The 14,567-nt window shown below is 37.5% G+C and overlaps 1 gene segment (V, D, J or C); it reads right to left on the bottom strand.

The window, feature by feature from the left end:
- Window positions 1-8,813: 8,813 nt before the first annotated feature.
- Window positions 8,814-9,374, bottom strand: LOC101835513. The segment is given in 2 exon segments: window positions 8,814-9,124; window positions 9,243-9,374. Coding segments are annotated over 2 exon segments (360 nt in total).
- Window positions 9,375-14,567: the final 5,193 nt, after the last annotated feature.

The raw sequence follows: 14,567 nt of genomic DNA, 5'->3' as shown, positions 1-14,567 counted from the left end.
CAGTTCAGATGCATCCAATCGAATCAGGCACAGTCGAGAAGTGGATCCCCATTCTCTTTCTGAAGCATTTGAAGGTTGCTGTCAGGAAATCCCTTGTTCTCTGGAAAACTCAAACACTAATGTTAGCACAAAAAAACTTTTAACTTTTATATGTAAGCATACTGGGAAATGCAAACCTAAGGAATATAATAAACATGAAGGAGATTAGAATTTTAGAAAAAGAACCAAGTATAAACAGATGACAGTAACCTAATTTTTTCTTCTGTCTTTTATCAGTGGCTCTTTGATATAATACAGAAAGTCTGAATTGTATTTTAACAATATGCTTGTGTTTAAACCAGGAGAGCCAATCCAACTCTGAAGCCAGCTTCAACTATATGAATTGAGACAAAGGCATATTAAGAAACAAAGAGAAATGGAAATTATAATAACAATATAGAGAGATTCAGACATGGATACCACACATTATATTATACCATGTTTGATGGTCCTCTGGGTAGCTATCCTTTCTTCTTCAGGTATCCATATGTACAGTATTTTTTTTGCTGTTCCGAGCTGAGTTTTCCTGTAGAGACAAAAACAGAACACTTCTCTTTCCTTTTGTGAGGTCTCCTTACACATAGTAGAATATGATCAAGTAGATGAGCTGTCATCTTCCTTCCTCCTGAGGTTTCTTCTGTTCAGATCAAATATTGATTAATTTTGATGAAATCCAAAGTTTTTCTTCTCCTGATGAAACAAAAGCAAAACCTCTTCCCTATGTAACACATACCATGGCTACCGGACTGAGGTCATAACATCTTTAAAATACACTGGTTGGTTCAGCTCAGAAGTTTTCTCTGTAGTCCTGTGTCTTTCTGCAGCTGTTTGTCCTTTCTCATTAGCATTAAGAAAATTCAAAGTTTGTAAAGCATTATGTAACCTGTGTTTGGGGGTCTTTGTGCCCCCTGGCTGTTTATGAAGCATTTCTTTCAAGCTTTGGGTAGATCTTTAAACTTCTGCTTGTCCTGTAGGACTGTAAAGTATTCCAGTTATATGTTTTATATTATAATATTTGAAAACCAGTTCCCATTTGCTGGAACATATTCTGGAGTATTGTCAGTTTTTATTTGTGTACGTATACCCATAACAGCCATCACCTCTAAGAGGTGTGTAATAACAGAATCAGCTTTTTCAGAGCTGAGGGCAGTAGCCCATTGAAAGGCTGAAAAGGTGTCTACGGTATGTTGTACATGTTTTAAACTGCCAAATTCTGGGAAGTGAAATACACCCATTTGACAAGGTTCATTTCTGTGAATACCTTTGGGATTACAACCTTATGGTAACAGAGTTTGATTACAGAATGAGCAAGTGGGGGAATTTTTTACTATTTCTTTGGCTTGTTGCCAGGTGATAGAAAAATCCTTCTTTAAACCTTTGCTATTAACAGGGTGTTTCCTATGAAATTCTGAAGCTTCCAACACATTACATATTAATTAACGATCAATTTCATCATTGCCTTGTGCTAAGGGAACTGGCAGACCCGTATGGGTTCTGATGTGTGTTATGTACATGGGATGAGTCCTGTTTCTGATGGTTTCCTGTAGTTGTAAAAACAATGGGGTTAATACAGTGCCATCATGAATAAATTCTGCTGTCTCAATGTGCAAGACATTCTCTGCATACTGAGAAATCGTGACTATATTTAGAGGCTCTGTAAAGTCTTTAAGTACCATGAGAATGGCACACAACTCTGCCTTTTGTACAGAGTTTTAAGGACTTTGAACTACTTTACTTATGTTTTCTGATTTATACCTTGCCTTACCAGATTTGTCTGCATCCGTGTAGAAGGTAAGAACTCAGGAAATAGGTGTTTGTCTCATGATATGAGGGAGAATCCAAATCGTTTTCTTTATGATTTTGATTCTTTCTGTTTTGGGATAATTGTTACTGATCATTCCCAAAATGTCAGTGCAAGCTATTTGCCAATGTTCATTATCCTTCCATAAGGAGCAAATTTCCTCCTTAGTTAAATGTACAATAATTTCTGCTGGGTCTCTTCCAGTCAGTTGATGAAGTCTTAACTTACCTTTTATTATCAAATCGGAAATCTTTTATATATATGTTTTTAATTTTTTATTCTGTTTCTGTGGCAGAAATATCCATTCTAGTATGATATCTTCCCTCTGTATTAAATTACAGAGGGATATTCTCTAGATGGTAAAATAACCAGGATGCAGTACAGTTGTGGATCTACATGGTCCATGTGTGCTTCTAACATTCTCTTTTTCACCCATTATAATTTCTGTTCAGGTTCAGCTGATAGTACTCATGGACTATTTATGTCCTTGTCTCCTTTTAAGGTCATTTTCAGATGTTTCAGTTCATGCCCTTCTACTCCAATAATTGTCTGTAATTGAGAGAGTTTTCCTAGTAGTTTTTGAAGATAATTAAGAGTCTGGTAATGATCTATTCTGATCTGTACTTTCTGCGGTCTAACTTTCTGCGAGTCTATTTTATAATTTAAAGAATTAATAAATCTCCTTTTTGTATTTTTTTCTGGAGCAATATTTTATCCCCAGTGAATTAAAGTTTCCTTTACTGCTTCAAACACCTTTTCAAATGGATCCTCTTTTGAATCAGACAGTAATATGTCATCCATATAATGATATATTAAAAAATGTGGAAATGTTTATGAATTATTTCTAGAGGTTTCTGCCAAAAATATTGATACAAAATTGGTCTATTTAACATACCGTGTGGCAATATCCTCCAATGGAATCTCTGTACCTGTTGAGAATTTTTACAAGTAGGTATAGTACAGGTGAATCTTTCTCGGTCTTTTTCTTTTTTTCTTTTTTTTTTGGTTTTATGAGACAGGGTTTCTCTGTATTGTATTGGAGGCTGTCGGTCCAGCCTTGCCTCGAACTCACAGAGATCCGCCTGTCTCTGCCTCCCGAGTGTTGGGATTAAAGACGTGTGCAACCACCGCCAGGCTTTCTGTCTTTTTCTTGTAATGGTATAGTGAAGATGCAATCCTTTAAATCTTTAACTATAATTGGCCAATTCTTAGATATTAGAGAATGTATTGTCATCCCAGGTTGCAGAGAGCCCATAAGCTGAGTTACCTTATTAATGGCTCTGAGATCAGTAACCATTCTCCACTTACCAGACTTCTTGATAACAAAAACAGGTGAATTCCATGCACTAGTTGATTTTTCAATATATCCAGCATATAACTATTCCCCATCTAACTTCTCTAAAGCTTTTAGCTTCTCAGAGGTCATAGGCAACCTACCCAGACAGGTTCATCTGTTAGCCATTTTAAGGGTAGAGCTTTTGGTTGCTCTGTAGGTTTGGCAGTAGCATCCTGTTTCTTTACAGACTGTATGATTGACATATGTTTTCTGTAATGCCTTACAACATTTTTTCTACCATCAAGAGCTTTTCTATCATTCATATCTGATACAGGAGAAATGTTAATTTGGGTATTCCATTGCTGTAATAAATCACGACCCCAGAGATTCATAGCAATATCTGCAACATATGGCCTCAAACTTCCTCTCTGACCTTCTGGTCCAATACATTCTATTCATCTGACACTTTTTTTTCACATGAGATAAGGTCCCCTGATTCCTAGACATTGAACATTTACCTCTTAAGAGGGCCAACCTACAGGCCAGTTTTTCTGAGTTATTATTGTCACAACTCTAGCAATATCTAAGGCCCCATAAAATATTCTTACAGATAACTTGGCTCTATGATCTTGTACAGAAGTTTGCCAGAATATATGTTTTTGGTTTCCTCCAGTAACAACTAGCTTTTCTACAATAACTAATCTGTTATCCACAGTGACGTCAGTCTTTACCATAGGCTGTGGATTTTCTAATTGTCTTGAGAGAGGCTGTCCTCCACTGTTACTGGGAAAGACTGTTCTGGGGGCCTCTACGGAGAGAAACCTGGACACATTTACTGAGCCAGCTGGCCACTGACCACAGAGGTGTGGGCTCCCAATCACACTCCTGATGCCAGATAATGATGATAGTCAATGCAATAAGGAATACAATATATTTATTTACCAGAGAGAGAATCACATAAGCTGGGAATCAGAAGCATGGGCAGCTTCCTTTTATCTCTACCTGTGCTAATTTACTTGTCCCCACCCTCGTAAGCAGATCCCTTTGTGGGGTTTACTCCTACAGAATTCTGCAACTTAATACACTACTTATGTTGTTCATTTTAGTAAGGCATCAATTTTAGATTTTAGTATCTTGTTTTGTGGGTTTTTTATTTAGTACAGTGCTTGACATATTCATCAATTATGAATTACTCATTTCTAAGCTATGATATACCTAGAAAAACTGTTCTCTCATGAACCCACAAAATATTTCTTAAAACACTGAGCATTTTGCTGAGTCTTTTTCAAAAGAGTCATTTTCATGTTATAGAAATTTACTTACTTTATTCATCCATAACTAATTTCTGCTGAGTGAGAGAAAAGATTTAAAAAGTGGATAGCGATGGTTTCTTCTTGAGTTAATGGGTCTACTGTTTCTACACTGAAGCTAAGGAATGTAGGATCCTGAGAAAATCCAAATTAATTTTTAATTTATACAAAATCATGCAGCCCCGATATGGACATAGGCCCTTCCCCAAATGATGTGATGGAATTTGATGATCTCCCCTGGAGAGTCAGCGGGAAGCATTCGAGAATGAGAGGGCTAGGGAATGGGGGATGGATATGAAAATAAGAGTGTAACTATAATAAAATGAAAAAACTCATGGGTAATCAATTATAACATTTTAATAAGTGTACATGGTATACTTTGGTGAAAACATATAAATTTATTAAATTCACAGAAAAGAAATTTTAAAGCAGACTAAGGTTTTATAGACTGTGAAGTTCTGAGTAGCCAGTGCCACTCTCCAAATTATTCACAAACATGTCTCTCTGTGTCCTATTCCTGTGTAGCAATGGAGAAAAATAATGGAAATCTATAAAAATTATCCCCTTACAGTAACTCTCTGAGCATCACACACTTGTGCATTCTCTCAGAATTGAAAAGATATATTATTATGAGTAAGACTAAAAGTAACAGAAGGATCAAGAGAGTCTAAAAAGGAAACAGGGAGTGTAGGAAGAAGAAGAATAATTTAATGTACACTGAATATTTGACTTTACTGGGAAAACATCTCAGTGGTGTGTCATAGTTTTAGCTCTTACCTGAGGAAGACTGATTACACAGCTAGTCCCAGGATGCAAACACAAACTTTCTGACTAATACTTTTAATGCAGATATGAAAGTATTACATGTGAGCATGGAGAAAAATAAGTTAATGTGGCCACAGAGAAGTGACAGCTTCAGAGTCTGAAAGAATTGATTGGTAAATTCTCCATTAAAACATTTCAGGAGCCTCAAAACCCACATCCTGAACTTGAGATATTACATCTCTTAATTATATTACAAATGTTGATAATTTGTTAGGAGAGTCCCTGGAAAAACTAACATAATCTTGACTCAGAGAACAAAATAAGTCAAGGCTTCTCCAGCTAAATTAATTCCCTGGTTAAGGACTCAGGACTTTTCATGAAGAGATGGAAGACATTTCTAGCTTAGGAAGAAAACACATGAATTCCCTTGGTGTATCATGAAACTCATGATGGCAGTGCATTATATATGGATGACTCTTGTGCCCAGATCTTCTAACTCTTTGCTCACTTTCCTGTGTCCACAGCAAAGGCTCCTGCATGTGTACTTCATAAATAAGTTGGACAAAACCTATGCAGGTGCCAGCTACAATCAAGACGCATCATATATATGAGGGTTTCCAATCATTCACTGGGCCTGCTGATGCTCTGGTTTCTAGATGAGAAGTGATAACTCTGGAGATTTTTCCAATCACAGTTTTCATTCCTGCTTGGTCTTTGAGAAAAATAATACCAAAATATTATTCATTTGTGTACATTTGCAGTTAATTTTCACATAAAACGAGCTAGATATCATGTCCTGATGACCAAGTATCCATTCTCTATTTTTATCTGTAGAAGACAATCACAATCGCATGTTAGCCAAGTTAAGATACAAATGTTTATACTTATACCAGAAGTAACCAGGAAATGTTCCAAAGATTATGATCTATGATGTATTCAGGTTGCCACATTTGGTAGAAATTTCACTCTCTGCTTCAGTAGCCTGGTGCCTGACTATGTTGCAACTTGCTATTGTCCACAAAGCAATTTCCTGCAATGATTTAAGTCAAAACAGGAACTCCTCAGATAAGTAGAATAAGGCTGAGTGCTCCAACTGGTCCTTCTGGCATCCCAAACTGCTGACAACATCACTCCTATGTAGCCAAGATTTTAAAATCACTGAATTCTTTGGGTGGGAGGGCCCCAGGAGATTGATGTATACCTAAATTTGCATACCTATAACTCAGCCAACAGTGAGCATATATAATAATATCTCTCATGATATCTAAGAAGAGAAGCTTTTGAACTGAAGAATTTGGGTGAATATGAGGTATGATATATGGAGAAAAATGAAAATATACATACATACACACACAGACGTGTATGATTTATGGAGAAAAACAAAAACATATACACACAGAGTGTGTGTGTGTATGTATGTAGTGAGCATTTCACAACAAGAAATGGAAGTCCGAGTTATAGCTATCAATTTACTGGTAATCTCTTAGTATCTTGAATGATTCTTCTTAAAACTTTGCATTCCTTGGTTCTATTCTAAATCCAGAGTTCCCTGCCTTGAAGGTACAAGTCTCTAACCAAGCTGTCTTTAGAACTCCTCAGGCACCCTAGTATTGTTCTTAACTATTGGCAATAAAATGCCAAGTGTGAACTGGGCGGTGGTGGCACACGCCTTTAATCCCAGCACTCAGCAGGCAGAGGCAGGCAGATCTCTGTGAGTTCGAGGCCAGGAAGGACCGACAGCCTCCAAAACAATACAGAGAAACCCTGCCTAGTAAAAACCAAAAAAAAAATTCCAAGTGTATTTACTGTTAGGGAATTACAAGAATATTGATGCTTGAGGGCACATTTATACCATGTATGTACAACCTTTGCAATTTTCAAATCAGGAAAAAAGAAACTTTATAGGGTCATTGAACAGATTGAAAAATGAGAAATTTCATTAAAATTCAAGAGTATTTTATGAAGTTAATGAATAGATTGATTATTTAAAATAAGGTTATAATTCTCTTTTCTTCTAAAAGAGGAATACCTCAATGTGAGCTATTTTGTAAGAATGCACCAGTGGCATTATTCAGAATTAAAGTGAACTATAAAAATTATATAATGCAATAGAGTAGAAGTCACTACATGAAATTTCATCAATAGAAAATTCCAGAAATTTCTGTTAGTCATCCACAAGGAGGAGGTGTTGTTTGGAGGAGGCCAGTATGTATGATTTTGTTTGAATTGAAAATGTTTGTTGAATGCACATGTCCTTTGCCATGATAAATCTAATTGCAATCATATGCATGGTAACTCATGCATGTGTGTAAGATAATAAACACAATGACTTCCATGAAGTGTTATTTTAAGGACTGTTATTTAAAGACTGAACTGTTTGACCACCCCTACTTAATTCTATCCCTCTGTGTTTATTTGTCAATACTAGAGGTCTTGATAAAGTCACAGATTGGAATTACCTGATTGCATGTTTGTTGCCTGGTGTGCATGCAGCTTGATGATGTTGTTCCTTTTCCAGTTATCTCTCTTCCTCTCTATGCCACTTACTTTAAAATAGAGATGTAAGCTCTTTGCTACTACTACAGGGTCATATCTCTATATCTGTTGCCTGCTGCCTTCTTCCAACCATGCTGGTCATGGATCAAACTTTTTGATTGGTAAACCCCAAATAAATACTTTCTTTTATAAATTGCCTTGGTTGTGGTGTTTTTTCACAGCAGTAGAACAGTAATTAAGACACTTGTCCTCCTAGTAATAAATGAATAAACACTTAAGGAGTAAAACTACCTCTCCTCTATGCACAAGATGTGAAAGTTGACAAGTGTCTGAAGACCTTATGATCAAGAAGCCTTACTTCCAGAAAAAAAATTAACTCTAGATTCTGAGAATAATTTGTTTGCAGTATCAGTTTGAGACAATAATAGTTTGTTAGGGGTTTTAAATATTTAAGAATCACTTAATTTATTTTATGTGTTTTGCTGTATAGCTACTAGTGTACCTTATGAGTTCAATGACCTCAGAACCCAGAAAAAAGTCTCTGCTGTACTGTAAGGGGAATTGGACATACTTGATAGCAGTAACATGGGTCCTGGAAAGCAAATCTGGGTCCTCTGGAAAACAAGCCAGTACTCTTAACGGGTACCCTGACCAGTATTTTTACCATGCTAGAGGCTGCTATGAAGGCATAGGATGCAATGACCTTTTTGCTTTATTTGGAGTTTGTGCCCACTAGATTTAAATGTTGTAATAAGATACTAATTTTCTAATTTTAGTTGGTTAATAATTTGTCTAGTAACTCCTGTGTGTGCTTATACCTGGTGTATGTGTGTGTATGTTGATATCATTGTTGCATTAATCTCAGTTTTTACCAAACCTGAAACTCAGGAAAAGTTAGTATTTCATGTGAGTTAAGAAAAACATTTTCATGATAATAATGCTAGGTTGGGAAGGAGGACAGAGATTTAAGAAAAGTTATTCTGGTCCCTATACAAAAATGTAACATTGACATTTTAATATTGGCAAGGAGAAAATGTAAACAATCTCAGCAGCTAGAGACACCAGAAGTAGCAATTGGGGCAGGCTATGCTCTCACTTCTGCTTCCTGGGTGTTTTATGTCATGATTTAAATCACTGTGTGAGGAGCAGCATCATACTGTTGACAGTAATAATTTGCCACATCTTCAGGCTGCAGGCTGCTGATCTGGAGAGAAAACTGTGTGCCAGATGCACTGCCACTGAACCTTGATGGGGTCCCATCTGCCAAGCTGCTTGCATAATAGATCAGGAGCTTAGGAGGATTCCCAGGTTTCTGCTGATGCCATGCTAACCAATTACCAATGCTCTGACTTGCCTGGCATGTGATGGTGACACTTTCTCCCAGAGATACAGATAAGGAGGCTGGAGACTGGGTCATCTGAATATCACCTCTGGAACCTGAGATTGGAAAATGAAAAAAATCCACAAAATTAATATTGTTCAAAATGACATTTCTGAAGACCAGGCAGCACTGACCACTGTCAGCTGAATAAATTTTCAATGATGTCTTCCTTACCTGTAAGCCAGCAAACCAGCAAAGCCAGAAACTCTGCAGGAGTCTTCATGTCTGTGCTGTGCCCTGTCTGAGTCTAACTTCAGCACAGGTTATTACTGGGCTATGAAGAAGTCTGCAGGGCAGTGGGCTGTGCTATAGGCAAATGCAAATCTGCAATGACTAGGCACAGACACAGGACTAGCCAAGTGACTCAATACAAGACTGTGGTCTTCTGTGTCATATGAGAATGGCAGTACAGATTTATTTGTAGAAATGTAATCTTATTTGGACAACAAAGAATAGTACAGATCTGGTGCATCTTATTTTTATTTCTGTCACTTATATTCATGTACTAGTAGATATACATATAGCCCTATATAAAAATTTGAGTTTATTTTTTTAACATTTATTTTATTTTTTATTATTTATTTTTAAGTTTAAATTTAGATTACAAACAAGGTTGCTTCACAAGTCAGTTCAGTTCCATGTCCATCTCTGTTTACCTCCCCTCCTCCCGAGCCCTCCCCCCAACCTACCCCAATATCCCCTCATTTCCCCAGGGAGGGTGAGGCCTTCCATGGGGGTGTCCATAGTCTGTCATTTCATACAGGGAAGGGCCTAGACCCTCCCCCAAGGGTTCAGGGGAGAGTGCATCTCACATTGGTGGATGGGATTCCAAAGTCCATGCATATACTCAGGATGAATACTGATCTGCTGCCCAAGGCTCAATAGATTACCTAGGCCTCCTCATTGACACTCACATTCAGGAGGTCTTGATCAGTCCCATGCTGGATTACCAGGCTGATGCCTGGGATTCAAGAGTTAACCCTTGTCAGGTCAGCTGTTTCTGAGGGTTAAACCAGCCCAGTCTTAATTCCTTTGGTCATCAGTCCTCCCTCTCTGTTACTGGCTTTCTTGAGTTCAACTCAGTGCTTAGCTATGGGAGTCTGCCTCTTCTTCCATCAGCTATTGAATGAAGGTTCTGTTTCCCAGACTCTCTGGCCATGGGATTGTAGGCTGGCACTCCCCAGATCTATGTCTAAAACCCATATATGAGAGAGTACATGCCATGTTTCTCTTTTTGTGACTGCGTTACCTCACTCAGAATGGTTTCTTCTAGTGCCATCCATTTGCCTGCAAATCTCAGGATTCCATTGTTTTTTTCTGCTGAATAGTACTCCATTGTGTAAATGTACCACATTTTCTCTATCTACTCTTCGGTTGAGGGGCATCTAGGTTGCTTCCAAGTTCTGGATATTACAAATAACGCTGCTATGAACATAGTGTAGCAGACATCATTGTTGAAAGAATGGGCATCTATTGGATATATGCCTAAGACTGGAGTTGCTAGGTCTTGTGTTAGGCTTATTCCCATTTTTCTGAGGAATCTCGATACTGATTTCCAAAGTGGCTGAACAAGCTGGCACTCCCACCACACCAGCAATGGAGGAGTGTTCCACTTTTTCCAAATCCTCTCCAGCATACTTTGTCATTGGTGTTCTTGATTTTAGCCATTCTGACAGTAGTGAGATGGTATCTCAGAGTTGTTTTGATTTGCATTTTCCAGATGGCTAAGGATGTTGAGCACTTTCTCAAGTGCCTCTCAGCCATTTTAGACTCCTCTATTGACAAGTCTCTATTTAGTTCTGCAGTCCACTATTTAATTAGATCCTTTCATGTTTTGGAGTCTTGCTTCTTGAGTTCTTTGTAAATTTTGGAGATCAACCCTCTGTCAGATGAGGGGTTAGTGAATAATTTTCCCATTCTGTGGGCTGCCTTTTTGTCTTGCTGACTGTGTCCTTTGCTTTTCAGAAGCTTCTCAGTTTCAGGAGGTCCCATTCATTAATTGTTGCTCTAACTGTCAGTGCTACTGGTGTTATGTTTAGGAAGATATCTCCTGTACCAATTTGTTCAAGGGTACCACCCACTTTCTCTTCTAAGAGTTTCAGTGTGGCTGGATTTATGTTGAGGTCTTTGATGCATTTGGACTTAAGTTTTGTGCACGATTATAAACATCGACCAATCCACATTCTTCTACATGCTAGCCACCAGTTATGCCAGCACCATTTGTAGAAAATGCTTTCTTTATTCCATTGTCTATTTTTATCTTCTTTGTCAAAGATCAGGTGTTCATACGTGTGTGGGTTAATATCAGCTTTTCAATTCGATTCCATTGGTCTACCTGTCTATTTTTGTGCCAATACCAAGCTGTTTTCAAGACTATAGCTCTATAATAGAGCTTGAGGTCAGGGATGGCTATGCCTCCGGACATTGCCTTGTTGAACAGGGATGTTTTGGCTATCCTGGGTCTTCTGTTTTTCCATACAAAATTGATTATTGTACTTTAAAGATATATGAAGAATTGTGCTGGGATATTAATCAGGATTGCATTGAATCTGTAGAGTGCTTTTGGCAGGATTGCCATTTTTACTACATTGGTCCTACCTATCCAAGAGCATGGGAGATCTTTCCATTTTCTGAGGGCTTCTTTAATTTCTTTCTTTAAAGTATCAAAGTTCTTGTGATACAGGACTTTCACATGTCTGGTTAGTGTTACCCCAAGGTACTTTACATTGTCTGTGGCAATTGTAAAGGGTGATGGTCTCTGATTTCTTTCTCAGCCCTTTTAACATCTGTATATAATAGGGTTACTGATTTTCTTGAGTTGATCTTATAGCCTGCCACTTGGCTGAAGGTGTTATTCAGCTGTAAGAGTACCCTGGTAGAGTTCTTTGGGTCATTTATGTAAACTATCACATCATCTGCAAACAGTGAAAGTTTGACCTATTCCTTCCCAATTTGTATCCCCTTGATCTCCTTTTGTTGTCATATGTCTCTGTCTAGAACTTCAAGTACAATGTTGAAAAGGTATGGAGAGAGTGGAGAGCCTTGTCTTGTTCCTGATTTTAGAGTAATTGCATTGAGTTCTGTCCATTCAGTTTGATGTTGGCTGTTGGTTTGCTGTATATAGCTTTTATTATGTTTAGGTATGTTCCTGTTATCCCAGGTCTTTCCAAGACCTTTACATGAAGGGGTGTTGGATTTTATCAAAGGCTTTTTCAGCATCTAGTGAGATGATCATGTGATTTTAATTTCTCAGCTTGTTTATATGGTGGATTACATTGATGGATTTTCAAATGTTGAACCATCCCTGCATCCCTGGGATGAAACATACTTGATCATGGTGAATGATTGTTATGATGTGTTCTTGGATCTGATTTGCAAGTATTTTATTGAGTATTTTGCATCAATGTTCATGGGAGATGGTCTGAAGTTCTATATCTTAGTTGTGTCTTTGTGTGGCTTGGGGATCAAGGTTATTGAAGCCTCGTAGAAAGAGTTTGGCAAAGTCCCTTCTGCTTCTATTGTGTGGAACACTTTGAGAAGAATTGGTATAAGCTGTTCTTTGGATTTCTGGTAGAATTCTGCACTGAGGCCATTTGGACCTGACATTTTTTTGCTTGGGAGACTTTTGATGATTGCTTCTATTTCCATAGGGGTTATAGGTCTACCTCAATTGCTTATCTGTTCTTGATTTAATTTTGGAAAGTGATAGCTATTGAGGAAGTCGCCAATTTCCTTTAAATTTTTGAATTTTGTGGAGTACAGTTGTTCAAAGTATGACCTAATGATTTTCTGAATTTCTTCAGAGTCCGTTGTTATGCTCCCCTTTTCATTTCTGATTTTGTTAGTTTGCATGTTCACTCTCTGCTGTTTGGAAAGTTTGGACAAAGTTTGTCTATCTTGTTGATTTTCTCAAAGAACCACCTCTTCGTTGCATTGATTCTTTGTATTCTTTTCCTAGTTTCTACTTTATTGATTTCAGCCCTCAATTTGTTTATTTCCTGGCATCTACTCCTCCTGGAGGAGTTTACTTCTTTGTGTTCTAGAGTTTTCAGCTGTGTTGTTAATTCTCTAGTATAACTATTCTCCAGTTTCTTCATGTGGGCACTTAGTGCTATGAACTTCCCCCATAGCACTACTTTCAAAGTGTACCATATTTTTGGGTATGTTGTGTCTTAATTCTCATTGAATTCTAGGAAGTCTTTAAGACCCAAGAATGGTGCAGTTGTGTATTATTCAATTTCCATGAGTTTGTAGGTTTTCTGCAATTTGTATTGTTGTTGAATTCTAATTTTAAAGCATGGTGGTCTGATAAGATGCATGGAGTTATTCCAGTTTTTTGAAGCTTCTGAGGTTTGATACATTGCCAAGTATGTGGTCGATTTTTGAGAAGGTTCCATGTGGTGGTGAAAAGAAGTATATTCTTTTTTATGTGGGTGTAATGTTCTATAGTTGTCTGTTATTCCCAATTGGGTCATTACTTCTAATAGACCCTGTGGTTCTTTGTTGAGTTTCTGTCTGGTATTCCTGTCTAGTGGTGAGAATGGTGTGTTGAAATCTCCTACTATAAGTGTGTGGGGCTCTATATTTGATTTGAGTTTTAGTGATGTTTCTTTCATGAATGTGGATGCCTTTGTATTTGGGGCATAGATGTTCAAGGTAGACACTTCATCTTGGTGGATTTTGCCTGTGATGAGTATGTAATGACCTCCTTCATCTCTTTTGATTGATTTTATTTTAAAGTCTAATTTGTTAGATATTAGGATTGCTACCCCTGCTTGTTTCTTGTGTCAATTTTATTGGAAAAATTTTTCCCAACCTTTACCTCTCAGGTAATGTCTGTCTTTGAGGGTAAGGTGTGTTTCTTGTATGCAGCAGAAAGATGGGTTATGTCTGTGAATCCATTCTTCTAGCCTGTGTCTTTTTATGGGTGAATTAAGGAATTAATGTTGATGGATATTAATGACCATTGATTGCTCATTCTTCTTTGATTTGGAATGGTTGTTGTTGGTGGAATTATGTGTGGAGTTTCATCCCCTTGTTTTTTGGCTGTTGGTAGAGATGTATTCTCTAATGCCTATGTTTTTCTGGTTGTAGTTAACTTCCTGGGGTTGGAGTTTTCCTTCCAAAACTTTCTGCAGGGCTGGGTTAGTTTATTTGTTAGTTTGTACTTCGATTAAAATATGTCTATGCATTTCTCCCAAAAATCCTTACTCAATATCCCTTCCCATTCTCTTTCAAATTCCTGTCTTTTTTCATTTGATTGCATGAATATATGTATTAGTAGATATACATATATCCCTATACCAAAAATTTGAGTTTATATCTTTAGAGCTGACCATTTGACACCAGACTATCAGTGTGCTCTTTTCTGAGAACCTCTACCTCTAGCACTTAGAGCTTTACTCACTTGTCTGTAGTACTCTGTGTATAATTGAGGGTTTTTGCCTTTCCCCTGTCCGGTTTCACATAATTTTTGGTTTCCTCATTTTTCAGCTCACA

This window comes from Mesocricetus auratus, unplaced genomic scaffold (assembly GCF_017639785.1).
Source record: "Mesocricetus auratus isolate SY011 unplaced genomic scaffold, BCM_Maur_2.0 Super-Scaffold_100676, whole genome shotgun sequence".
Taxonomy (NCBI): Eukaryota; Metazoa; Chordata; class Mammalia; order Rodentia; family Cricetidae; genus Mesocricetus; species Mesocricetus auratus.
This window is presented reverse-complemented; position numbering and strand designations above follow the sequence as displayed.